Source organism: Mus pahari, chromosome 8, assembly GCF_900095145.1.
Source record: "Mus pahari chromosome 8, PAHARI_EIJ_v1.1, whole genome shotgun sequence".
NCBI classification, from domain to species: domain Eukaryota; kingdom Metazoa; phylum Chordata; class Mammalia; order Rodentia; family Muridae; genus Mus; species Mus pahari.
Genome location: NC_034597.1, coordinates 50,495,954 through 50,523,648, shown reverse-complemented (window position 1 = coordinate 50,523,648; position 27,695 = coordinate 50,495,954). Strand labels below are relative to the sequence as shown.

Here is a 27,695-nt window from a genome sequence, read left to right as displayed (position 1 = left end):
AGATAATTTGTATGATTAAGACATCTGTACATGCAACCTTGGTCTTCACAACCCTATGAACTATAGCTTCCAATATACTTTTTTTTCCCATTAAAATTAATAGAACCAATCTGAATCAACATCATTCACAAATAAGGAAAATGTATCATCCATTATATTAACATGAATTCTTTTTTGTTTGTTTGGTGCCTGAAGACTGAGGTCTGCACCTCATACATGGTAAACACTTGCTCGACCCTGAGATCCCAGCCCTAAAATGCATTTCTCCTCTCCATATCTCACCATTGATTCTTTACATGTTCCAAATGGTTGATTCTAGGACATCAGACATACTGGTAATTTATCACTCCATCACTAAACTACATCCTCAGCCCTAGCAACATTGCTGAATGTGAATATTCAGACAGTTATAACACAGTAATTACTTCTAACAATTAAAGCAAAAAAAAAAAAAAAAACCTTAATGTCAACAGGTGACTTCAAAAGAGTCACTTAATGAAATTAAATGGCTGGCAATAATATATAACAAAAATTTAAAGTTAAAACATCATCATTCAATGAGTTTATAAATTATAGCATCTTTTGTATAGCCACTTAGAAATACTATCACTTTGACAGCACATCATTAACCTATGCCAGTTTTCTCCTAATTTGTTTCACTTTCATTTGGCTTTGTTAACATTATTTGTACAAAAACTGTTTTATGATCCCTAAATATTCTTCAGGGTTTTTGTGCTACTCTTTACTGAAACGCCAAGAAGCTACCAGTTACCCACAAAGTTAATAAACATTCTACTAGCTTAATTAGCTAAAAAACTGAAAAACACTTTTTTCTAAGCACATATACAAGAATGAACAAATTGTGGTTTATCTATAAAAGGTGTCTTACCCAGCAGTGGAAAGGATGAGAATGAATTTCAAAATCGGTGGGTGAAGCAGCACCTGAAGCACTGGAGCCACTGCAGGGGCGCAGACCTATGCTCCCAGCACTCAGGAGACGGAGACAGTAAATGACAGCAAATTTGAAGCCAGTCTAAGCTACATAGCACCAGGCCAGCCAAGGCTGCATAGCAAAAGCTTGTCTCAAAACAGGAAAACAAACCCAAGACAAGTCCTTGGGGCATTCAGTGGTAAAGTGGGTGTTAAGCCTGGAGTTCAATCCTTAGCATAAAAGAATGAATGATGAGTGAATGAATAAATACTCTCACATTCTTTAAATTGCTGTTTTTCTCACCTCTGGCTTACAAAAGAAAAAAAAAAGATTTTGTTCACCTGCTTTTAGCTACCACACCTGAAATAAGTCTTCATATTCTTTGTTAATACAGTGCACTGGCCTGGAATACTAAAATTCCAATCCATGTCTACTAACATACATGGCACGGAAGGTTAAAACAATCTACAGCATACCTTGTTGTCACTGCTTCCCTGGCTTGGCCTGACTCACTTACCCTTTCTCTTTGCTCAGTGTCTTTTACTCCACATCACCTTTCATGACCATTTCCCTTCTTACTCCTAGAACAGATTCCTGTGTGGCTTGTGGCCTGCTAGACTCTGTGTTTGGCATTCTCCAGCTTCAGAGTCTAACTATGAACACAGAATCCCTGGGCTCTTTAAATCGGAGAATTTGCGTCTTTGATTAGTTCTGGTAAATGCCAGTGATTTCCACGGATGTTCTCATACCTAGTCCATATTTTTATTATTTCCTTTTTTTTTTTTTTTAAACAGAGTCTCATTATATGGTTCAGACCAGCCCAAAATTTTCTCTCTGGAACTCTAATCACAATTTCACAATCTTCTGCATTTTCTATGAGGTTGTGAACAGCTTTTAACTATGCCTATATGCTAAGTTAATCTACCCCTGATTTTTAAAGTTGTTAAAATGTTCATTTCTGATACAATTGATTCCTGTTTAAATATGTCTGGTCACTTTCACAATCTCTTATTTTATGAAAATATTTATGTACTATATATTTCTAGCAACTATTTTAGTTTTTTGTTGTTTCTGCTGAGTCCTGATCACAGTATCCTGATTTTCACACTTACATTTTTGTTAACTTCTTTTTTAAAAAAATGTATATAATTATTTTATGGCTGTATATGTCCTTCTATAGAGAATCGATATGTGTTTCTACCTAGTACTTAAAAGTATCACAAAACTATATCCACTTTTGATTAAACTCCATTTGTAGAGTTTTAGAACTATGAAAATATTATAAATCGAAGGTCTAAAGTTCAAGTAAGTGTAAGTTCATAGCCAGGGATTATTAGCAGAGATCTTACTTCCACCTAGACCTGAAGCCTCTGCAGAAGGCCTCTGACAACCTTCCCATTCTACCTTAGGGCACAAGAAGTTCTTCTCTAGGACTCAGTCACCACGCACAGAAGATGTATGCCAACAGAAAGGTGGTGAAGGAAAACATGGCTCTAGGTATACAGTGGAAGGGAAAATGGGCCTGAAAGGGTGAGGTGGAGTAAAAGAAGAAATTGGGAGCAAAGAAAAAGTAAGTCACGCCCAGCCTGGAGAAGCAGACAGGAACAAACAGGGTGAAGCTGAGGCACTGTATTAAAATTTCAGTGCCTGTCCCTAACCAAATACTCCATAGGAAGCTGAATTTTAAAAATGCCTTATAGTCAAGGAAGTCAGTGAAAATATGAAGGGCTGGCTTGGTGAAAGGAAGTGTGGGATCTTTTTAGTCTTCACCAGCATCTGAATTCAATTCCAGGAACAAAACTTACTTCAGTGAATCCCTTGTCTTCTACCAAAGGATATAGAAGCCTTTGCTGAAGTGACAATACCCTTTCTGTTGAAAGTCTGAGGATGTTTTCCAAGTATTCAGTGGCTTCAGAACCCATTTACCTTACAAATATACTTCTTTTGGTCCTACCCCCAAAGCTTCTAATTTTCTTACATGTGCATCCATTTGTTTTAATGGGCATTTTACATGTTCAGTAGAAGCAGGAGGTCCAGCTCTTGTCTGTATACTACTGTAAATGGAATTCTATTGCTTCTTAAATGGTTTTGTAAAATTTCAGGTTGGGATAGTATATTTATTCTTGTTAAACTCTTAATGTCCAATATAATTAGAAAATTATCCTGAGAAATGATAATGCAAATCTTACACCTTTATTATCTCACCTTAGAAATCCCTTGTCTTCTGCAAATATGTTCCAGTGCTTGCAGCTTTCGGTCACTGGTCAGCGCAGTTCTGACAACCAGAAAAAGCTCAGAATTAATTAATTAATTAATTAATCTAACATAGTCTCTCACACTTTTCAGTTATAAAGAATTACAAAGTAGAGTCTCTAGCATAACTAAATACAGACTAAACAAAATAAACCAAACTCCCTACCCAACTATTCCAATAGGTAGCTGAACTTAAAAAATGTGTTACCATCATGGAAGCCTGTGGAAATACAAAGGGCTGGCTTGGGGAAGGGAACTTTGGGATCTCTGTAAATTCAACCAGCACCTGAATAGTAAGAGGAAACACACTTACTTCAGCTGATCCCCTGGCTTCTACAAAAGAATATGGAGAGCCTTTGCTGATGTGAGAATACTGTTATTTTATCACAGTCTGGTAAACTTTAGCTCTATTATTTCACAGCAAAACAAAACAAAACAAAATCCACAAAATAACTTTGAAATGTCAGAGAGATCATTTTCTGGGTTGATCAATTTTGATAATATACTTAAAAACTACACATTAGGATTTTTCTTTTCTTTTTTAATGTTAAAGTGTGTGTGTGTGTGTGTGTGTGTGTGTAGAGACTTGTGTGTAGCAGGGGTTCTGTCTCGGGGTGTTTATATGGAGGTCAGAGGACAACTATAAGGTTGGTTGGTTCTCTTTGGGTTTTGTGGGTTCCAGGGATTATGCCCAGTTTGTCAGGCTAGTACGGTAACCACACTACTTGCCGAGCCTCCACACCACTCAAGTTTTGTTGTTTTCTACTTTGCTATACTTTTTTAGTTAGCTACTGGGGACAACTATAACACTTACCTCTACATCAATATAGAAGTTTGTGTGTATATCCCTATGCTAGCTAATTTTATATTAACTTGACACAAGCTATAGCAACCGGAAAGGAGGGAACCTCAATTGAGAAAATACCTCCATAAGACCGGACTTAGTGGTTAATGGAGGAGGACCCAGCCTACTATGTGTGGGGCCATGCCTAGCTAGTGGTCCTGTGTTCTCTACGAAAGCAGTCTGAGCAAACCATGGGGAGCAAGCAAGTAAGCAGCACCCCTTAATGGCTTCTACATCGGCTCTTGCCTCCAGATACTTGCTCTGTTTGAGTTCCTATCCTGACTGCCTTCAACGATGACCAATGTTTTGTAAGCATAAGCCAAATAAACCCTATCTTCCCCAATTGCTTTGGTCATGGTGTCTTACTGCAGCAAGAGAAACCCTAAGACAATCCCCTATCAGAAATTAAAGAAAACTTACACTTCTCTCTTTTAGTATGCTGCCCTTGCATAAAGAACATATAAACCGCCAATCTGGAGTCTGCATCTTCATTTTCCAAGCAGCCACTAAAGGTTTAAACTAAACCTTAGCACCAGATGCTCTTTCTTCTTCACAGTAGATGTTTATCCTGCAGAAATATAGTATAGTTAAAAAAAAAAAAAAAACACAAAAGGTTCAGGCTTTAAAGTCACATGGACCTGGGTTTAAATATAAAATCTCCTACTTAATAACTGTATGAACTGAATCAAATTACTTGAAAAACACTCGAACCTACAAGAAAAATAGGCTGCAATGTATAGATATTAGGTGACACAACATAAATGAAAACAAATGCCAGCACAGTACTAAACTGTGTTGTCAGGTCCCCCGACCTCCCCAGTTTTCTTCTCTACTCTTTCTTCTCCAGCCTTTTTCTCTTCCTCCTGCCTCTCTCTCAACAGGTTCTTACCGTGTAACCCAAGCTGGCCACAAACTCATCATTTTCCTGCTACCACCTTGCCAGTGTTGAGAGTTGCAAGTGTGCCATAGCACATCAGAATCAAGGGACTACTATTATGTTTGGTATGCTTCTGTGTAATTTTTACTTAATCCAATTGGTCCAAAGGCCTTTCCAGACTAAATCTGCTTAAGTCATAGGCTTGATAAAATTGTTCTGAGTGATTATCAACATTCAGCAATACATAAATACACCTAGTAATATATATATAATACTCTCCTACAAGTAACACACCCAAATTCTACTGTCAAATACACCACTGGGTCTCCAAATCCATGTCCAAAAACCACTAGAAAGTTCCTGTTACATGATGATGATGCTCAGAAAGTATAAAAATATAGTGTAAAAAATATTTTAGTTTTCAGTTTTTCTTTCATTCTACCACTTACCTTTGTGTTTGGATATATATACATGATTTTGTGGTAAAAATATAAGCAGGCTAAGAAAAAGAAAACCCTCTCTTCTGTCACTGGCATCTTCTTTAGGTTATCTAGATCCCTTGTCTGAAAAACGGTGATTTGAACAGGGACCATCTACCTAGAGACTGTGCTATTGGCTGCACAACACTACAGCACATCCAGTCAATATCTCTATTAATGGACATTTAAAATGGTTCTAATTTTTAAACTATGTATGATGGTTAATATTAAATGTCTACTTGGTGAGATCTCCTGTCAGTTAGGAGACATGACTCAGGACAGGTCTGTGAAGGAGTTTCCAGAAAGGACTAAGTGAGGCCAGGAGGACTCTCCACAGAACCTTCCAAGACTGGCCCAGATACAGGGCCCAGAGGAAAAGGTAGTGTGGCCTGCCTGCCTTTGTTTCTTGCTAGTGAGTATGTCTGCTGCTGGTGGTGGTGACACCGTATTTCAGAGTTCAGACTACTACTCCTTTAACTTTCCAACATCGAAATTCAGAGACCCTCGAAGAATCCTCCAGGGCTACAGCATCAAATTAGGACTGAGTCATCACAGGTGGAATAACTATTGAGTTCTTAGCCTCTCCAGCATACAGATAGCCATTGTTGCAAGACCCAGCATTTAACATGCAAGCCATTTGAATGAATCTTTTAAAATGTATGTTTACTTTACTGGTTCTGTATACCAGGGCACCCTGCCTTGTAAAAGCAGTACTCAGAGACCACTAGCACAAAACTGTAAAGTTTTAGTATTTTTAAAAATAGATTACTAGAAGTTTTAGTGCCTGTGCCAAAGGATACATGGATGCGATTTTGCTGAATACTGCAGGGTTCCCTCCCAGGTACTCTGTGTCACTGTATCTTTACCAGCAAGGTACCCATTTGCCTATGTTCCCACCAGCTGAAGAGTATAACTTCCAGATTTTGGTGAGAAATGTTTTAAATGTTTGGTTTTTTCGAGACAGGGTTTCTCTGTGTAGTCCTAGCTGTCCTGGAACTCACTCTGTAGACCAGGCTGGCCTCGAACTCAGAAATCCGCCTGCCTCTGCCTCCCAAGCGCTGGGATTAAATTTAAAGTAGACTTAATTTTGCATTTGTATATACACTGGTAGGCACACATGTATATGTGGGCAAGAGGTTCCTTTTAGTTCATTATCATTCCACACGTTGGTTTCTGAGACAGGATGCTCACTGATCCTAGAGCTCACTGACTAGCTAGGCTGCCTGGCTGGCTAGCTAGCTCTGAGGACCCTCCCTATCTCTACCATCCTCCTCCTCCCTAGCCTCTCACCACTCTCAGGGCTGAAGTTGCAGAAGCATGCTGCTGTTCTTGGTCTTTAGGTGGGTGCTGGGGTCCAAACCTAGGTCCTAGTAAGAATTAGGACAGCAAGCATGTTACCAATGGAGCCATCTCTCACCCCCGAAACAGCTTTAGCACAGCTTTAATTTGAACTTTCTGAGTGACTGAAGCTGGGCCTGCCTTACTCCAGTTATCATTTTCTATCACCTTCTTTCTCTTCCTATGAAGTCTCTTTGCAAATCTATAGTTCATGATTTGCCTAGATTGTTAGGAACTGGTTTTAATTAAAATTAGCTTCAAACGTTTCCCCCATTTTGTAATTTGTTTTTGCTCGTGTAATATCTCACGATGCAAATTCTTCATGGTTATAGAAGCCCTGACTTGTACCTTCAGATGTTCGCTGGGTCGTCCCACAGGTGTCCTGCTCAGTGGCACTGTTAAGAAGTCTGTTGCTAGCCTCTTTCCTTCCTGGAAACCCCAGTTAAAAATTAATTTTTTTGAAAGGGAACTAAACTATAACTTGAAAGTAATCATTTTGGATTAACTTTCCTAGTAAACAGGAACTCTCCAAGATGGGGGAGGGGAGGCATTGTCTACATGGTGTTGGTACCATGTAGAACATGGTACATCATGAACACCACAGTGCCACTGACACCTCTAGTCTGAAGGCATCTTTATTATGTACACTTGAGTCTTTTCTATTTAAAAGAATGCTTCCATGAGTAGCAGTTTAAGGATCAGCCCTACGATTGCTTTTCTTCTTTCTCTGATCAGAGAACTTCGTCTTGGCTCCTTATTTCTCTTGCTGCCTTTCCCATCCAACCTCATGTAATATGTGTGTGTAGTAGTATACTGTAGAGTAATGTTGTTCCTCATGTAACAGGGCCTTAGTTTTGAGACAAGCTCTTTCATTGGCTGGAGCTCAACAAGTGGGGGGAGCCTGGCAAGGGAGAACTAAGAACTCACCACCTTGGCTTCTATAGCAGTGGAATTACAAGTCTGAGTCACCAAATCAAGCTTTTTACACTTGGGTTCAGGAGACTGAATTCCTATCCTCATGCTTGCAGAGCAAGTACTTTCCAATTAAGCAATCTTGACAACCCTGGTCGTTCCAATCGTTTGATGGCATAGTTGGTCCATCAGGCTTACAATCTTACAAGCTTCTTGCCTGCTGGCTAGCTTACATATGCTGGAAGGTGCTAAACAGGAGCTGAGGGGAAAGTTATTAAGTCTTACCCAGCTATGGAACCTGTGAACTCTAACATTTGACCTAGAAGGTGTGTCCATTGGTGTATTAGTGGCATAAATGTTATGGGGGTAACCAACAGCTTTCTACTAGGACTTAAGACCTACTTCAGAGGGAATTCATGTGTGGCACTGTAGCCTCTCCCAGCCTTGAGCAGGCTGGCTCAGACCTGTTCTGCCACAGTCAGCTAGCCCACCTAGGGTGGAGTCTTCCAACCTACATAGGTCTATTGTTCTGCCACCTCTGTGGTTTTCTCCAAGACGCTACCTGCTAAGAGGCTGAACCTGTCTTCCAGAGGCAATCCAGAATAAGCAACAGCCTGGTAACAGAGTGATGAGAGCCTGACATGGTGGGGGATGGGCCTTCCCCTTTATAAGCTCAGACTCTTAAGTAAACTTTGGGCCTTGATCAGAAAACTTTGTCTTGGCTCGTTAGTTCTCTTGCAACTTCTTCCATATAGCTGCAGCCTCCCTTTCAGGATCCCGGTTCATGTACCTGTGGGTGGCTACATGACACTTTAAAACTAGGCAAGCCATGACTGGGGCGGTCCTAAGCCCTATCACTATTATTTTGCTAATGGAAAACAGCATCAAACTGCCTTCTATATACTTCTAAATCCTTATACCCTTAGGCCAGTGCAACTCTCACCCCTTACCACTTCTTTATGCAGTAGTTGGAAGTTAATACAAAGACTCACAACTGGTCAAGTACAGAGAATAAGTGACTGTGGAGTGCTTATTAGTCTTACATGGGACTTCCATATCATCTCCCTTAATATCATCCCTTAAGACTCAGGGAACACTGAGGAAAAGGAGTCAAAAACCTTTAAGAGCCAGAAGTGGGAGGTGGGGTTGTACTGATATGAAATGCTGTCTTTGGGACATGACAAAGCCACCACACTCATGAACTCATAGTAGCTGTGGTTGTGGGCACAACATATATACAAGTTCAAGCCAATCAACAGTTCATCAGGAAGATGAAGGACACATGGGGTCCCACCCCAAGACAAAGCACTAAAGACAGTAGATAGTTGCTGGAAGAGGAAAAATCAAGTGTTTTAATGGTGTGTGGCCCACAGCAAGTTGCCTACAGGCCAGTGGATGGTACCTTATACCCATGCACATGTTGGCAGTACTAAAAGGACAAAGTGGGGGAAAAAAAAACTCACAAAGTTGGGAGGGGTGTGGATGTAGGGTCTGGGGTGAGTTAGAGAAGGTAGTGGGAATGATATAATTTAACTACATTGCATTATATTCATGTATGAAACTGCCAAAGAATAGGACAATTTAAACTGATTTACGACTTTCTATAACTATAAACTTCATGTAATTTTTTTCAGCAGAAGAATGTACCAATCAGATTAACTTGAATCAATGTTTCTATTTATAGCTCAGGCACAGTACTTTCATTCCTTCTAAAACAGACTTTCTGATAGTGGGTTATATTCTTTCTACATTGTCAAAACTCAAAGCTCTAAAACCATTATTCCCAACTTTTAATATTGGAGCTACCACAAAATATATTTAATGCTTAGCACTTGACTTGGTATTCCACTATAACCAGAAATGGCATAAAATTCTTGAAGGATAGTCTAGTGGTTTGAATTACTGTTTTCCCTTTAATATTTTTTTTAATTAAATATTTTCTTTTTTTACACTTCAAAGGTTATCCCCTTTCCTAGTTTCCCCTCCAAAAATTCCCTATCTCCCCCCCCCCACTCCCCACCCTACCCACTCCCGCTTCCTGGCCCTGGCAGAAAGCAATCTACAGATTCAATGTAATATGTTTTTAAATGTTGCTTTATTATCTAGAAGAAAATATTGCTGCCAAAAGCACCAAATCCATGTGATATACTTTTCCAGGACACTTGGTCTTTTTTCCATGACTAAAAAAAGGTTAGTGTTTAACATCTAACCATTTTACAAGACTACATCTCAGTGTTAAGTGTTCTGGGCTGAGTTCTAGATTTTGGGGTGCCTTTCAACAGTTAGCCTTTATCCTTTAGAGTGTTCAGAACTGTAGCTCTGACAGTTGTTGCAGTCTAATGCTTTGGTTTACAGGTTTTATTATGGCTAGATGAGCAAAAAGTTTACTGTTCAAACTACTTTTAAGCTTTTAATCCAGTGGCATTAAGTACACAATGTTATACAACGCTGAACTTTGGTTTACATAAGAGGAACTCTTTATTTGGCTGGCTGTCCTTTTCTTTTTTAAAAAATAATGTTGTGGTAGTTTGAAGGAAAATGATCCCTATAGGCTCACAGGGAGTGGCAATATTAAGAGATGTGCCATTGTTGGAGGAAGTGTCTTGGTCTCTTCCTGCTGCCTTTGGATCCAGATATAGAATTCTGATACCTCTGAAGCACCATGCATGCCTATATGCTGCCATGCTTCCTACCATGCTGACAATGGACTGAAACTCTGAAGTGTAAGCTAGTCCCAATTAAATCCTTTCCTTTATAAGAGTTGTCCTGGTGTCTCTTCACAGCAATAGAATCCTAAGACTGAAGGAGTCCCAGGCTGGCCTGGAACTCAAGGCCACCTGCTACTGCCTCCTAGGCTCTGGGATTAAAGGTGCCTACTACCATGCCAACTTTTGATTTTATTTTAGCTTTTAAAAAGATACGGGTTTCCCCTTTCTTACTTTCTCTCTTATTGTGCCATCATCATGGGGTGCACAGTCACCATTTTCACTAAAAGTGTCATTAACTATTGTCACTAAAAGTGCCTCCTTTTCTCAAACCTTTCCTGAGTTCTACCAGCCCTCCCTTATCCTCGTATGCTGTAGCTACCTTACTTCTGACATCCTTTTCTTTTAGATTTACATGTCTCTTTAAAAGACTTCATCTTAAACCAGGCATGATGACTCAAAGCTGCAACTCTAGCATTATGAAGATAAAAGCAGGAGGGTGGAGTGTTTTCAGCCAACCTCAGCTACAAACAAAACAACAAGAAGATTTCACCTTAGCTACAATTTCTCTAAGCCAAAATACTTAAGATTAGCAATTTTATGTCCTATGGGCACATTTCTCCAGTGTCTTTTCATACTATAATATAATGTAGTATGATTTTTTTGTTCCTATAATTTGTTATATATTTATGCAGTTTCCTGGACTAAAACAGGGCTCCTGTGTTAGTTTTATGCACGAGTTGGAGTTTTTTCAAACTTTATTGCCCAAATGACCCTTGAGTTATTTCTAGTTTTGGTGACGGTGACAACTAAAAATGCTGTTTCTTCTCACTCTTCATCAGAGAAGAACATCATAACCATAAGAGAAATGGAGACTAAACCCACCATAAGATCCCACTCTATCTTTCCTATAATAGCAGAAAGTAAAACAAAGCAAAACCAAAAGAAAAACAAAAGAAAAAAGAAAGAACAACAGTACCAGCAGTACCAGTGATGGTTGTAGCTCTGTGTACATTCACTGCACCTTGGAGCTGTGCTAGGGTGTCAAATCACTTCATCCAGGACCCAGTGACTATGTTGTTTGCACTGCACATCAGCAACAGGAGTCTGGTCCTTGCTGTGCAATCTATTTCTATTGTTTTCCTCATTCTCACATGTTGTTTCCCCAATTATTCCACACCCTTTTCATTAGACAGAAAATAGTTATCACTAAATACCCTTTCAAGAAGTTGAAACCCAACCACCACAATGATCATACCATAACATAAAGACCACTGTGGTAGTTCTATAAGGTAGTGGGTTTTTCCACAAGAATAAGTTATAGGCGAGCATAAACTTTGATTTCATTTCCTCTGGATTTTCCTAGAAAAGGTCAAGCTAGACTTGGTTGTTGATGCAGCTTCACAAGCTGTTTTCTGAAAAAGGATGCAACCCTACCTGAACCAGTTACTAAGGACTTTTATCTTCTTAAAGCCCAGAGGTACTTTTCTTGGAAAGTTTTAAAATATAATTTCACTGATTCTAAATGTTCTTAATTTTTACAAGCTGTTCCTTTTTTCAAAAAAGCTGGTTTTCCTTATTCTTTTGTATTGTTTTCTATCTGGTATCGTTATGTACTTGCAAGAAAGGAACAGACTATGAAGATATAGACTTCCTGCACTAGTGTGCCCAATCTTTTGACACAACACAATGTTGTCAAGTACAAAGTCCATTCCTAAAAACTGTGCAATCAAGTTACAAAGACCAGCTTTTCTGGGCCTGAGTTCTTTATACCTCCCCACAAAACTTTTTGCTTTACTTGAGACATACTTAATGAGCAAATATTCATTAAATATAAAGTTCATCATTACTTTCAGTAAGAGCTATTTCCTCTGAAGAAAATCCCACTGGCTTAACTATAATTAAATGAACCCTGCTAACATTTTCAGGAGGCAGTTTGGCACTATAACCCAAGGATATAGAAACTCGGCAGCTTCACTAACCCTGTTTTAGTTGGTCAGATTTGTAGGTATAGGCTTCAATACCTGCATGTGACAGGCAGAGACGCTCTCAAATCCCAAACTACCCTGGATATACAGTAACACTGAGTCTCATAAACAAATAGTAAACAAACAAAAGCAAATATCACAGGACACAGTGATACACATCAATAATGCCAGTACTCAGCAAGCGGCCAGCCTAGGCTACATAGTGAGACTGTTTGATTAATTTTCCACTGGTTCAACAACCTAATAGGTTCAAACTGTCATATTTTGCTATTTTCCTCCAGGAACGTAAGCTTTTTTTTTTTCTCTTTCAATTTTATTGTTTTAAGTCTTATTATATAACCCAGGTTAGAGAATTCTTAACTCTCACTCTTGGATTATAGGCATGAGCTAACTCACTCAGGTTGATGTTTGCAGCTTAGTGATTTACTGCAAGGTTGGTTATTCTTGGGAAAATGAACTAAGTATCTTAAATATCTTTTTATAGAAAAATCCAAATGGTATTATGGCATTTGACATAGTTCTTTTTACAGGTACAGAGTTAAAACAAACAAACAAACAAACTTTGATGAATGTGTATGTGTGTCTGTCTTTGCATATAGAAGGTTATCTCTCCTTCCACCATGTGGATCCTGGGATTGAACACAGGTTCTTGAGCTTAGTAGCAGTCACCTTACCCAACTGAGCCATTTCTCAGGTCTTAAGACCAGCATCCTAAAATTATTTACAGAACTCAAGGACATCTGAGAGTCTTTGTATGATATCACAGTATAGACCAGGGATTTGCTAATCTTATTCTCTGACTGAAAATAAAATAATCTTAACTGGCTCAAAAATCATGTGGGCTGTTTTTTTGTTTTTTCTTTTCTTTTCCTTCCTTTCTTTCTTTCTTTCTTTCTTTCTTTCTTTCTTCCTTTCTTTCTTTCTTTTCTTTCTTTTTTTTCTCTTTACCTTAGAAGACAAAAGTTGATCAGTGCCTCAAGGCTAATCCAGTAGAAAACAAAACACAGGCTTTGGGTGTTGGAGCCAACGCAGCATGAAGACTTACTGCCCTTTGCTTCTCCCTTACCTCTCTAGAAAAGAAAGCGCTCTGCACTCAAATTCTTCACTAATTGGTCTTTGCAGGTGGAAGTTTCCCACCTTCTTTGATTTCTGTCTTTCCAAATCTTTTTCCTGTCCTGAATCACTGGGGAGCAACCAGACCTGGATTAAGTAACAGCACCAATTACTTTCAAAGAATGTACTTGTTAGAATGTACTTTTAGCTGCAGCACAAAAGTACCAAGTTTTGTGTCCACAGATAAATAAAAGGCTATACACATTATATTTGAGAGGGATAAATTCTACCCATCTACCCCACTCTATCCCCAATCAGGAGCCTTAGAGAAACATCAAGAATAGTGGCAAAAAAGTAGTGGCAATATTACATGAATTGGTGTGACCATATAAAAAAATAACTTGAATTATACTAAGGCACAAAATTCAGCTATTACCACTTGCCAATATTTTTCCTCTAGCAAAATAAATTTTATCTTTCCATTTAGGAATGCGGCATATATAAACAACATGATATGAGGCAGCTAAATCAGCTCCTAAGGCAGAGCTGCATGGTAAAGGTGGCAAAGTAAACAAAGCAACAAGGAAGACAAAGACTTCCCAGGAAGCCCTATATTTAATCCCCAGTATCTAGAGGGACTGGAGGCAAATAGAGCTAGGATGAGGAAGAGAGACAAAGTGCTTGCCTAGCCTAGCATGCACAGGGCCCTGACCTTGACCCTAAGCACTGTGAGAGGAGGGAGGGTAGATGAAATATATGCTCCTAAAACTTTTTTTCTAACCTAAACAATCCAAATAGCCCACCATGTAAATCACACTAATTTATGGGAGTTCTCATGACATTTTAATTAGTGTGCTGAGTATTGAACACAGGATTCTCTTGCATGCTCAGTACATGATCTACCAATGAACCAGACTCTCAGCCCTTTAAAATTATTTTTAAAGGGCTAGAGATGCCTTAATAAGAATTGATAATATAAAATATCATTGAGGGGACAATTTGAATTTGTATACTGTATTTTTAACTTGGTACATTTACCATTTACTTTCTGGTTTCAATCAATATAAATTCATTATGGGGATAAACAGTGCAACTAAAAATATAAGTCTAAAGGTCGAAGTGACCAAAGCTTTGGGTGACAGTCATCTAATCAATGAAAGCTTAACATTTTAAAGACCTGTCTTACACCTCAATTTTCACATGCTCTAACCTTTATCTCAAACCTTTCTTCAAATTAAGAAGACCACTGGCACAGCAAGGAGGAATTTAGACTTTTCTCCCACCACTGCTATCAGCTAATCTAGAGATAAACACACTTTCCTTTACCAAACTGTTTCTTAATTCTTTTGAAAACAATAAAATTAAATCAGTGGGTTTACGGACCAGTAACAGTAATACAAACTGTGATCACCAACTCATACTCAAGTATGACTAGTCCCTCTTTAAAAAGTAAAGTAAGAAAGTCAATTTGTGTGTGTGCACTGTTTGTGTTTGGTCCTTTCTGTCACAAAATATCCCCCTCCTTTATTGTTGACTCAGCGGAATCACCAATTAACCTTGAATAATTTAAGTTATTCAACCTTGAAAGAAACTAAAGTGAAGATACTGAAGTTAAATCTCAGGTTCTTATGTTTATCAAAACTGTTAAAAAGTTTTTAAAAAAAATTAATCACAAAATATTTGTCTCTAACAGGCTAGATTTTCAGATCTGGAAGCTTTTTTTCAAATAAAAAAACAATGAATGTTTTCTACTTTTCTACTTTTTTTTTTTTTCCCCAAGAGAAAACTGGAAAGAGAGACGTACAGTGTTTTGCTCTTCCCAGCCTTGGAGCAAACTCAAACACCCTCCTTAAATAATACCCTGCTCCATAAAGCCAGCCAGCATAGCATGACAACCCAGAAATTTACAAACTGTCATGGCTTTCTTGTATGATTGGTTTTGACTAGGTGCATAAAACATATTCGACATGTGTAAAATTCGACATGTGTGAAGGTTCACAATTTCGTTTCTAAATGTCAACTTTAATTGCATAGACGTCTTCATTTGAGTTGTATTGTTTTGGGGTTTGGTTAATTTTGATGTGATGTTTTTTATTTATTTGCAAATTTTTTTAAAATCAAGTTTATAGTGTTAAAAACTTATAAAGAGAAATTTACAAAAAATTTCAGCACCTTTGAAACAGGGGCAAGGGTGTGGCGCTCCTGTGGCTGAAGGATCTGGTCTGCCTGAGCTACATACCTAGTCTGAAGTGAATTTGGAGCACGACAAACACTAGTTTACTTCCTGTTTCTCCGTTTTATTTTATTTTAGTTCTCTCTTTTTTTTAAAGCCATTGAATGAATGCTGGCGGCATGCTTATTTATAAAACTACTCTCACACAACCTGCTGTTCATTTATGCCAAAGGATGACCTTTGGGCAACAGCTCAGCAGTCGGTCCCTGGCAACTGACAAAAAAAAGAAAAGTTCCCTATCGACCCGGAGGCCAGTGGTCGAGACAACCCCCTCTCCCTTCCACGACTGGCTTTTCCGCGTTGAATCCTACAGCCAGCCTCCTTTCATCATGAGGGGTCGGTGGTGGGAATCTTCGCGCCACAAACACTGCTGAGAAAGTCTCGGAAACCAACGGATCAGGACTAAGACAGGAAAGCAAAGCCTGCGCCAGACCTCTAAGGACCAGTAAAGCCAAGCCGGGGCCACCGCCACCGCCACCACGCCTGCCTCCCAAACCCAGGGAGGAGACTCCGGCCGAGAAGAATCCCCTGCTAGTTAAGTCGCCCCGTGGCTCCCAACACTCCCGTCATCCCTAGGTCTCTCCTTCCAGAACTGGTAGCGCCACACACACTTCCAGAGCCGGGAAAGGTTCGCCACAGCCACGCACCTACCGCGGGCGGAAAGCGCTGCGCCACCACTCCAGCGAAGCGCCTCTCTTGACTGCGGAGAGCCCGATTGGCCGAAGCAGTCAGCGCGAGACAAACCGAGAGAGTCGCCGACCAATCAGGAGGTCGCTCGCTCCGCCCTGCGCCGCGGGGCCGCGGAAACCGCGCGGAGCTCCGGAGGCGTTGAGCGGCAGTGGCTGCAGCCAATGGGCGTCTGAGCTGGCGCAGCGAAGGCGGAGCCTCCATGCGGTGGGGCTGGCGTCTCCCGCGCTGAGGTGAAGGTGCCTCGGGACTGCAGGTTCTGGTGGGGGCTGTGCAGGGCGCGCGAGGTGCTAGCCTGCCTCAACCCGCTGTCTTGGTAGCGGAGGTGGCCGGGGCTCTCAGCCGCGTTTCCCCCTCCGTCTTGCGGCGCTCACTTTCGTGGCTGGTGGTTCCTGAGTAACTTGGCTATAATGGGCTGTAGACAGCGGAGCACAGAATAAATCTCAGGACACTGGTCCATTCCACAGGTAAGGTTACACTGGCCATGAACAAATGAAATTATTTATCAGTTGAAGTTGGTTGGTATCTTCGGAGCGACGGACTGACTCACTACTCAACAGTCCAAGATCAGTAAAGTCACTGCAGAAAGGGATATGATCGACAGACCACATGATTGGCATGTAGTAACATGGTTCTCTGTATGTTAGTGAAGAAAACCCAAGTGGAGGATTAATTTACGTTTAGTCTTAGATTTGGTAAACAGACCATTAGCTCTTCAACTAGGCTGCCACATAAGATAGGACATGCTTCTATTCTTCATCAGAAGCCGTTTTCCCATTGTCGTTGTGTGGGTTAACATAGGAACACATGGAATAATTAAAAATGTGCCTGACCCCTGACTTATACTCCGTAAATGTCACGCCTATCAAAGAACCAAGGAGATAGTGGTATCTTCGTCTTTTTAGTTTCTTTTTCCCCTAAGTCAAAAGGAAGCTGAGATCTAAATGAAGTTGGCTGTATTTTTAGCCAGATGAAAGTTTGAGACTGGCAAAGAACTAAATTTAAATAAAATTCTCCTGACAAGCTGGGAGGTGGTAGCTGAGGAGGCAGAGGGCAGAGGCTGGCGGATCTCTGAGCTCTCTCCAGACTGAGTTCCAGGACAGCCAGGGTTACCCAGAGAAACGTTGTCTCAAAATACAAAACATACAAACAAAAAGTACACTAACCGTGAAATATTAGTCTTGTCTTTGGAAGATAAGCTTTAAATTTTCTTAACTTTTTTTTTGGCATTTTTTTTTTCTTTTGTAAATTAGCTTCCAAGCTACACTGGTGAGAGCTTGGCAATGTCTCTTTGTGGCTCTTGGATATCTGTCGTATTAATTTACAGTGCAAAGGTTGACTAGCTGAAGTACAATTTTATGGTTTATGTTTACCTTTTAACAGTTTGCATTTCTGGTGAGTCTCATTGCCAATGTGATACATACTTCTTTTTGGCTAACAGATTTTCAAGTTTCTAAGAACGTTTTGGTGTTCTGAAGCATATCACAGTTAGTGGTATATGTCAAGCATATTCTGGGCTGAAACCATAGCCCAGTCAGAATACTTGCCTTGTTTGTACAAAGCCCTGGTTTGGAACCTGACAACTTCATAAGTCCAGTGTGGTGGCATATGCAATTGATCCCAGTACCTAGGAGGTAGAAGCAAAAGGATCAGAAGTTTAAGGCTATACTCAACGTCATAGCCAGTTCAAGGCGAGCCTTTCTCAAAAGGAAAAAGAAAAATTGTATCCCACTTGGTACCAGTGGACAACAGTGCTTTCCTGTTTTGAGGAATTTTTGGTCATTATCACCTCATTTCTTTATTTTCCCCATAAATTATTAGTATGATTTTCTAGGGTTCTAAGTGGCTTTTCCCATGAGTCTGGTGTGTTATTTTCACCTAATCAGTATATTTGAAGAACTGTTTTTATATCCGTGATCCTTAATTGGTTATTTTTCAGAATTGTACCTTTCTTTAGCCCTACAAGGATCAAATATATTCAAATTTATTTTAGAATATTTAATTCTCTTAAGCACAATCCCAGCAGTTTAGTGTGCTTGTTACATCTTATCCACAATGCAACCTTCTTCATATATTTCAGAACTCACATCTCCTTGGAGAGTTCCTGACATCCTTTTGTGTTATGATGTTGATTGGCATTATCTTCAGTTCCTCCTGTTTGGTTTCCTCATAGAGACCTCACAGTCTGTTGGGAGTTCCCTTTTAGTTTTAAACGTGATTGTATTCAGTGTTTTGAAGCCCTTTAACATTGCTGGCCAAAGGTGGCGCAAGCCTTTAATCCCAGCACTTGGGAGGCAGAGGCAGGCGGATTTCTGAGTTCAAGGCCAGCCTGATCTAGAGTGAGTTCCAGGACAGCTAGGGCTACACAGAGAAACCCTGTCTTGAACCCCGCTTTCCCCCCCACCCCACCCCCCCAAAAAAAGGCCTTCTAACACTCTTCAAGCTTATGGTGTGGAAAAGAAAGAAAAATTTACTGTGTATTGACTAACACTTTGATAATTCAAAAAAATTTTATTACTGCCATCACTAGATATATATCCTAAGGAAATATCAGAAAAATGCACAAAATGTTTATTCAAGCATTATGTATAACAATTAAAAATATACAAAACTTTATACTGATGATAATTTTTTTAAAAATTTATTAAAACCTTCAATGTGTGAATTATTGTCCAGAGTATAAAATGTAGCCATTTACTTATATAACAATAGTAGTAATTGGGCAGAAAATAGAATATATATTATTGTGAGCATGGAAAAAGCATATACACTAAAATCTAAAATTTTAAAATTATACACTAAGAGGATAATTGCTGCTGTTTATGGAATTCTTCCTATGTGTCAAATATCAGAGTGATAATCTTATCCTCATCACAACATATAAGACAATTACCATTATTATTCCTATTTTTAAAAGTTTCTATGATATATTAAGATAAAATGGATAGTTTGTTGGTTAGTAATGCAAGTTTTAACATGTTAAATATAGACAATTGGATTATAAGCGATTCTTTTCTGTATTTGTCCTAATTTTGATGTTCTGTAGATTTTTTCCAGTTAATGTATATTTTTTTCATAATGCTTTATATTATTTTTAAAGATGTAGTTGTTTTCTTTGTAAATATGCACCATCCTTTGTTTTCACTGCAGAGTGTTTCATGCATTTGTGGACCAAAACATGGGATGAACTTTAATTTTAAAAAGACATTGTCAGTAATCCTGATCCGGCTTTCAACCTGGCCTTGATGAAGATGCTGTGCCTGTTTTTCTTGGACTAGTAGTCGTTCTGAAAGTCTATTCAAGCACAGTTTCTATTTGCAAATTCAAATAGACTATTAGGAAGTGGCCTAACGACATACTCTCTTTGGGAACTACAGATTTCATAGAGACTGCAGTTGGAACCCACTTATTCTCCAATCAAAGTGGTTTTGATTAACTTCATTTTGAAGAATTTTATATAAGTAACACCGAAAGATGGAAGAAAAAAATGGTAGGTCAAATAACTCATTTTTAAACATTGTATTTAAATGTTTATATGCATTTATTCTAAATTGCTGAATTTCAGTGTATTTCACTCTCTGTGATTTCTTTTTCTTCTTCCCACCCTGTTGGTATGCAGGGAGCCAGCACAGCCTAGAAGGGTTTGAAGTGAGTGGGGATGGAGTTGGAAGTAGAGGTAGCCGTGAAGACTGGTGTTCTCTGGCTGTCTGGCTCTCTATCTAGACTGAATGCTTGCTGACACCTCTAACAAATTCTAAAATCTTTCTTGTTATTCTGTGGTTAAAAACTGCTGGCTTGGGTGATTAACCCCTAGCTCCTTTCTCTGGAGAAACAGCGAGAAGCCTCTCTGGCTAGGCTGGTTAACGCTTTGTGAACCAGAGGGGAATAAAAGGAAAAGAACCAAAATCTTTTTCACAGACATAATGCACAGAAACATATACATTCATACAAACATTTACATTTTCATTTATACATTAATACATTCACATTTTTGTTGGGCCTAACCACCTGTCTTACCTACTCCGTAAGTATTCATGCATACATGCTTACACACGCACGCACATATGCACGCATGTACATATATATCTACATATAGCCAAACTGTCCAACCAACAACTTTATTTCTTTTCTCTGGCCTTTTTATACTTTCTTAGACAAAAAGTTCTTTAGAAAATTACCTCAGAGATAAAATGTTACATAAAATGGGAGTTACAGAAGGATGTTGATATTAAGTTCAAAGTAGTGTTTCATCAAAATATACTCATTAAAAGTTCAAAGTAACAGTTTTTATATGGCTTTGCCTTATAGTGCACACCTGTAGCTTCATCCTTGGATAGAAATGTTTTCCTTGAACACAAAACTGTCCCAAGTCTATTTTATTTCTCTCTTTAGTGTGATTGTAAAAGCTCATTGTATTTCTTATTATGTAGCCTTTACTTACCATTATGAGAAGTGGGCACATTCTATTCTTGATTCTAACTTTACTACAGCTTTCTAGTAAAGCAACTAAGACCATCTATTAAAACTTTCTACCTAAAATTATGTGAACAAATCAAGAATTCTGTAGAATCATTAATTCACCTAAATAGCATTTATCCATGAAAGTTCCTCTTTATATTGATTTGCAGGAAATCTAATCAATAGTGTAGGCCAGGGATCATTTTATTAATTTAATAATGACAGGAAAAGCATATCAGCTGTAAGAAGCAATCCTGAGATGAAGTCTCTTTGGAACCTTGCCATCAAGCTCACCCGTCGAAGATTATGCAGAAAACAGTGGGCCACCTCCAGGAAGGCCACCCGCTAGCCTTAGCTTATCCTAAATGGTTCCTGACATTGGTGTGTGTGGTATATATACACATTTGTATGCAGATGCCTAAGCTTGTAGATTTCAGATATCAGGAATGGGTATCTTCCTATTTCTGTCCGCCTCCCCCCCTTTTTTTTGGAGACAATTTTTCCCATTAAGCTCACAAATTTGCCTGAGCTGAGTGGCCAGTGAGCTCAAGGGGTTCACCTGTCTCACCTTCCCCAGCACTTGGACTACTGATGCGCACTGCCATGCCTGACTTTTGACATGGTGCTGGGGGTCTCAACTTTGGTCCTAATGATTGTATAGCAGACACTTTCCAGACTGAGCCGTCTATCTAGCCACAATGTTTTGTAGTTTAAAGGAGTCTTTATGTCCCTTATTTAGTGACCATTTGTAAAATAATAGTTTCATGAATTGTGGCTATCTTCCAAATGATACACTTTTCATCATAGAGTGTACAAAAAATACCTTCGATAGTATTTTTTACTAATATCTATTAATGAATGGTTAATGATTGAGAAATCTTCAGGCTTGCCACAGTAAATTCAAGGTTTCTAAAATTGCAATTTTTCACCTAGTGACTTTTAAGTTTATTATTAGTCATAGGGTCACTTTGTTCATTTTCAAGAAAATCTATACTTAATATCTAAAACTGAAAAGCTACAATTTTATCTGAGATTTTTTTTTTTTAAAAAAAAATTCTCTATTTTGAAGAAAAACTAGTTTCTCATTTTACCTTGATTAGTCAAGCATTTTTTTCCCCTGAGACAGCACTGTGTTATAATGACTGTACAAATGGATGTAATTTACTTGCGTGGTTGGAGGGATTCACGTGGGGACTAGAGATCAACCTTGGGTATTATTCCTTCAGTACTACCCATCTTATTTTATTTTATGACAGAGTCTCTCATTATCTTGCCTCCTCTGGATTAAAATGTACACCACCACACCTACCTTTTGTTGAGCATGATTCTAGAGATTGAACTGAGGTCCTTATGCTTACAGGGCAGGCACTTTACTGACTGAGCTAGCTCTTCAGTCTTCATCAAGGATGTTCTTAAGTAAAAATGATAGCAAAGATCAGAGTGACAGTTTTAGGGCAGTGCCATTATCTTGGTTTGTGACAAGACATCAGTAGTTCTGTGTCGTCACGCAGTGCCTTTGTGTTATCAGTTAGGATCTTCAAACAGTAAAAGCAAGTGCCTTGCTGTTATTTTTAGTGTATGTATATGATGTTGGGGACAAAATCCAAGCTTTGCACCTAGTAAGCCAACATTCTACTGCTGAGCTACTCCTCAAACCAGCTGAGTATTGCTTTAAAAATAGTTAGATCTAGCCGGGCTTGGTGGCGCACGCCTTTAACCCCAGCACCCGGGAGGCAGAGGCAGGCGGATTTCTGAGTTTGAGGCCAGCCTGGTCTACAAAGTGAATTCCTGGACATCCAGGGCTATACAGAGAAACCCTGTCTCTAAAAAGCAAAAAAACAAAAAACAAAAAAATAGTTAGATCTTATATGTTCTCTAAAGGATTCTCAAAGTTCTCCCTACACCATTTTGCTGATTATAGACTCAGAGATCTCTTAGAGATCCTCCAGACATGTCCAGCATTTTGACACTGCAACATAGAATCATCTACAAAATTCACACTTGAGAACACTACAGTTGAGTTACACAACAACAAAAAACAAAACAAAAAAAAAAATTCCAAGACATAATCACTCATAGTGATCTGTTGCAGTAATGGAAACCCTAACTAAGTTTACTTACTACATGATGTTGAGCCATATTCACTGCAAATCTGGGGCCTGTCTGTCAGGCAGCCCTGTGTCCTGAAGGTTCAGTATAGTGTTAGCATTGATGCACTTACTGAGTAGCTCATAATTAATTTAGTGAAAGAATCAGATCACTATGATTCCTGAGTATTTCTTTTCTTTACAAAGACTGTATTGGTTTGTTTTGTGTGTCAACTTGAGACAAGATAGAGTCAGCAGAGAAAAAGGAGCCTCAGTTGAGGAAATCCCCATGAGATCCAGTTGTAAGACATTTTCTCTATTAGACATCAATGGGAGAAGGCCCAGCCCATGGTGGGTGGTGCCATTTCTGGTCTGAAGTGCTGCTTCTGTAAGAAAGCAAGCTGAGCAAGCCAAGTGAAGCAAGTCGGCAAGCAGTACCCCTCCATGGCTTCTGGATCAGCTCCTGTATCCAGGATCCTTGTTTGAGTTCCTGTCCTGACCTCCTCAGTGGTGAACAGCAGTGTGGAAGTATAAACTAAATAAACCCTTTCCTCCCTGACTTGCTTTTTGTTTATGGTGATTTGTTGCAGTAATAGAAACCCTAACTAGGACAGGCTTTTTCAAGCTTTCTAGCATAGTGATATTAATCTTCTTTATACTTTTTGAAATATACGCAACTATTTACAGTTTTAGATTATTATTGCTCTTGGTCTTTTAGTTAAGGTCAAGTGTAGAACTTGTTCATATCACATAATAGATTAAAGCTGAACATTCACACATTTCACAAATAAGTAAAGATCACAAGCAAAAAAACCCTGCAATTGTTTAAAATGCAGTAATTTATACAGGATTTTATATTTACAGTGAAGTGAAAGTTACTCATGATCCTCCTTAGTTTGTTGATTTAGTCTCTAGGCAGAGATGTTGGGAATAAAGTGAGTATGGTATAATAAGGATGCTTCAAGGAACAATACCTGTATTTAAAAGCCAAAACAAATATATGTGAGCTGGTTAGTTACATCTATTGTTATATATGTAGACAATTTCAATGTCTTCTTTGATTGGCTTTGTTCTCTTAAAAGTTTATTAATTTGTGTGTGATATACTGGGAATTGAACCCATTTCCCAGTTATCGTTCAGTATGCTTCACTGAGCATAGCCTAAACTTCTGTTTTCTTAAATTGTATTGCCGTAGTCTCTTTATTAATCAGTTCTAAGACTAAGTATCTACTCTCACTTTTTGTCTCAAGTATTTCCTTTCAGAACAATTCGATGAAAACATGTTGCCATTTCTAGTAACATTCCACTTGATACACAATCAAGCATACCAGTAGATTTTGATACAGTGCCTTTGGGCATCACTACCTCTGTTCTCAGGCCATGACAAAATTGTCTATGATTCCAGAAAATTATGATGCTACAAAAGCTGTTTTTATTTTTTTCTAAATTTTTTCTTAAATTTTTAATTGTAACTATTTATAAGGTACATCTAATATGTGAATGCGGGTATACATTGGATAATGCTCAGATTTGGGTATATCTTCTCTTTAAAACTGGGATCCAATAAGTTTTTTATTTTATTTTTCAAATATTTATTATATCATTTTGATGGAAACATTTTTTAAAAAGTCCTCTTAGAGCTTTTAAAAACACAGTGTATAACCTGTAGTCACCCTGTTCTACTGGAGAATACCAGAACTCCTTTTTAACTGTAACTTGGTACCTGCTGACCAACCTCTCCTCATCCCTCCCACTGTCCCCTACCTGTGACTAACCACTGTTCTGTTCTTAGCTTCTATAAGATCAGCTGTCTCATAACCAGCATGAGTTTGAACATGCCCTCCTCATCTTTTTGTCTCTGACTCTCTTTACTTTACATAATACACTTCAGTTTTCCTCTTATGGCTAAATAGTATCCATTGTACATATATACTTTATTTTCTTTAAAAGCAGTTTGTAAATATTTCTAAATCCTTCCCATTTGATTATCTACCTCTAATAAGGGTAAATCCCTAATATGGAACCTTTCATGTAAAAAGGAAAGTTACTTAATTTCATTTCCCTAATACTATTGATTTAAATATAAGCTCGTGGTGTCTTTTGTTTCCCATTTGAAAAACTTCTAGAAAAGCTTTAAGTAAGATATTAGTTTACTGTATACCAAAAATGATGGCCCTCAATTTGTTTAAATTCTGTATTAAAAAAAAAAAAAGTAAAGTTAATATAAAAACTTTAAATTTTATTTTGTCTATATTTGGGGGAGGAGACAAGACACACACACACACACACACACACACAGAGATATAGAGAACAAACATAAGTGCAGTTCTGTGGAAACGAGAGGCATCAGATCGCCAATCTCCCTGGAGCTGGAGTTGTAAACTGCCTAATATTAGCACTGGGATTCAAACTCAGGTTCTCTGAATGAGTAGTATGCACTCTTAACCACTGTAATATTGTTAGACATTTGGTTATTTCAGTGGCCATTGAGATATTTCATTCTGAAATTACCTACTTCTACATATAATAGAGGTTGCATCCTGGAAATGCTAAAGATGCATGTTATCTATACACATGCCCTACTATGATTCTGACCTGGAATAATTCTTCCTTTTTTCCAGTTAAGAAATAAGTGGCATTAAAGTTTTTTACTTTTTTTTTTAACATAGGTTGTCTTGTAACATATGTAACATATCTTTTTTTTTCCTCAATGAAAGTGTTAGACCAATTGAATCTTAATTGTTGTTTAGAAATGATAGTTTATTTCTGTAACTTATGCCTTAAGGAAATTGGTGCATTTTTATTAAACTCTTAGGTGAAGCAAAGACTTTCTGGATGGAGCTACAAGATGATGGTAAAGTTGACTTAATGTTTGAGAAAACACAAAATGTCCTACATTCACTGAAACAGAAGATAAAGGATGGGTCTGCCACAAATGGAGGTATGAAAAATGAAGACTTCTGACACTTCCTACTAATGTTATGTACTGGAAATGCAGTATAATGCTACTGTTGTTTATTATAAACAATAAATAAGTGCTTTTCTAAGGCCCTAATGTGAATTTTATGTGCTTTATGTATTATAAACTTGCTTTTCCCATATGTGATGGTTTGTATATGCTTGGCTCAGGGAGTGGCACTATTAGGAGGTATGACCTTGTTGGAAGAAATGTCACATGGGGGGTAGGCTTTGAGACCTACCTCCTAACTTCCTGGAAGACAGTCTGCTGCTGGCTTCCTTTGGTTGAAGATGTAGAACTCTTAGCTCCTCCAGCGCCATGTCTGGCTAGATGCTTCTATGCTTCCTGACATGATGATAATGAACTGAACCTTTGAACCTGTAAGCCAGCCCCAATTAAATATTGTCCTTTATAAGAGCTGCCTTGGTCACGGTGTCTTTTCCCAGCAATGGAAACCCTAACTAAGACAGAAGTTTTTACTGGGGTATTACTGTGATAGGCCTGACCATGCTTTTGTTTGGAGGATTTTGGGACTTTGGAAAGCAGTGGAATGCTTTAAGTGGAGCTTAATGGGCCATATTAATAGAAGCATGAAAGACAGTGTTCCTGAGTGTGTTTTGAACTGTGGGGACCAGCTCAAGAGGTTTCAGAGGAGAAGACTATGCATGTGGCCTACAGACTGTTTTTGTGATATTTTGGTGAAGAATGTAGCTGCTTTTTTGCCATAGTCTAAAGAGTCTGACTTAACGTGAAGAAATGTAAGGAAGTCTCAAAACAGCCTGGTATAAATTCTGCTGTATAGTTACTAAAGTTCATTCTTATAAGAGCATTTTAATGAGGAGTAGCAAGCATATAAAGGAAAAATACAAATGTATGGTTCAAAGAGTAAATGAACACGAGGAATGAAGCTAAATCCTGTGTTCAGGATATTAAATGGAATTAAAGGAGTGGTGACCTTTGGGCAAGATCTCACCTGCTAAACGTATGCTTTTGAAGTTGAAGAAGAGATAGTTATATCTAAGCATTATTAAGACCTGGTTATTGTTTTTATTTGGACTTTTAATCTGAAATGAACTACAATCCAGAAATGGAGAGCACAACTGTCATCCAGATCTTGAGGCTGGAAGACACAGCTTTTGATCCTGATCTTAAGGAATAGTGGCTATGAAAAGCTTAGGACCAGGTATGGTGGTGTACGCCTTTAATCCCAGGAGACAGAGGCAAGCAGATCTCTGAGTTCAAGGCCAGTCTGGTACAGAGCAAGTTCCAAGACAACCAAGTTTAGGCAGTGAAGGAGTTGGAAAACAGAAGGCTGGTAATAGAATAGGATGCCATGTTTCAGCTCCGGTAAGCTGCAGAACAAAGCAGCTTTGGTCATGTGGCTCTGACTTAGAATCAAGACAAGAAGGAGATTACTGGGACAATTGATGATGCTGGTTAGCTAGAGCTAAGAAATTAGCAGTGATTAAGAAGAGACCAGCATCACTGAAGGGAATTATGTTCTGAAAGCACAAGGAAACTGTATCCCAGAGATAGCCAAGATTGTACCTTGTGCTGCAGCTGTACTTAGTAATGTGTAAGAATCCCCCAGGTGGTACTGGTTTTGAGTGCCTGAGGGTTCATGGAGAGCAGGTGAGGTTTGGAACTGTGAGAGGCCAGGGAGGGGCATTTGTGAAAGTGCCGCCTCATTTGCAATTGACAGCCCAGGATTGAAGGGGTCATGTAAAAAAGTTGAGGCTTGGCATCATAAAGGGTACCTATGAGAGGCTGTTGATGAAGCCTAGTTGCAATGAGAAACCCCAGCATGTTAATGTCAGGACCAGCCGGGCATGGTGGTGCACGCCTTTAATCCCAGCACTTGGGAGACAGAGGGAGGCGGATTTCTGAGTTC

At 38.8% G+C, this 27,695-nt stretch overlaps 2 protein-coding genes across 7 annotated transcripts in view; one reads left to right on the top strand and one right to left on the bottom strand.

Annotated features, from left to right (window-relative positions):
• Window positions 1-16,309, bottom strand: part of Cab39l (calcium binding protein 39 like) — a 94,822-nt gene extending 78,513 nt beyond the window's left edge. For 2 of the 3 annotated variants that reach the window (XM_029541749.1, XM_021203592.2), the window contains exons 1-3: window positions 16,265-16,309; window positions 4,449-4,596; window positions 3,137-3,206 (exon numbers count right to left, since the gene is read on the bottom strand). The gene's annotated coding sequence lies outside the window, so the exon portion shown is untranslated. Of the gene's footprint in view, window positions 1-3,136; window positions 3,207-4,448; window positions 4,597-16,260 lie in introns of all 3 variants that reach the window. The other variant, XM_029541750.1, reaches the window with a different exon arrangement.
• A 242-nt stretch (window positions 16,310-16,551) lies between these two features.
• The window catches only part of Setdb2 (SET domain bifurcated histone lysine methyltransferase 2), a 48,666-nt gene continuing 37,522 nt past the window's right edge, over window positions 16,552-27,695 (top strand). For 3 of the 4 annotated variants that reach the window (XM_029541605.1, XM_021203252.2, XM_021203251.2), the window contains exons 1-3: window positions 16,552-16,767; window positions 19,451-19,790; window positions 25,661-25,786. In XM_029541605.1, coding sequence (XP_029397465.1) covers window positions 19,775-19,790; window positions 25,661-25,786 — 142 coding nt within the window. In that variant the 5' untranslated portion in view covers window positions 16,552-16,767; window positions 19,451-19,774. The remainder of the gene's footprint in view (window positions 16,768-19,450; window positions 19,791-25,660; window positions 25,787-27,695) is intronic. The other variant, XM_029541603.1, reaches the window with a different exon arrangement.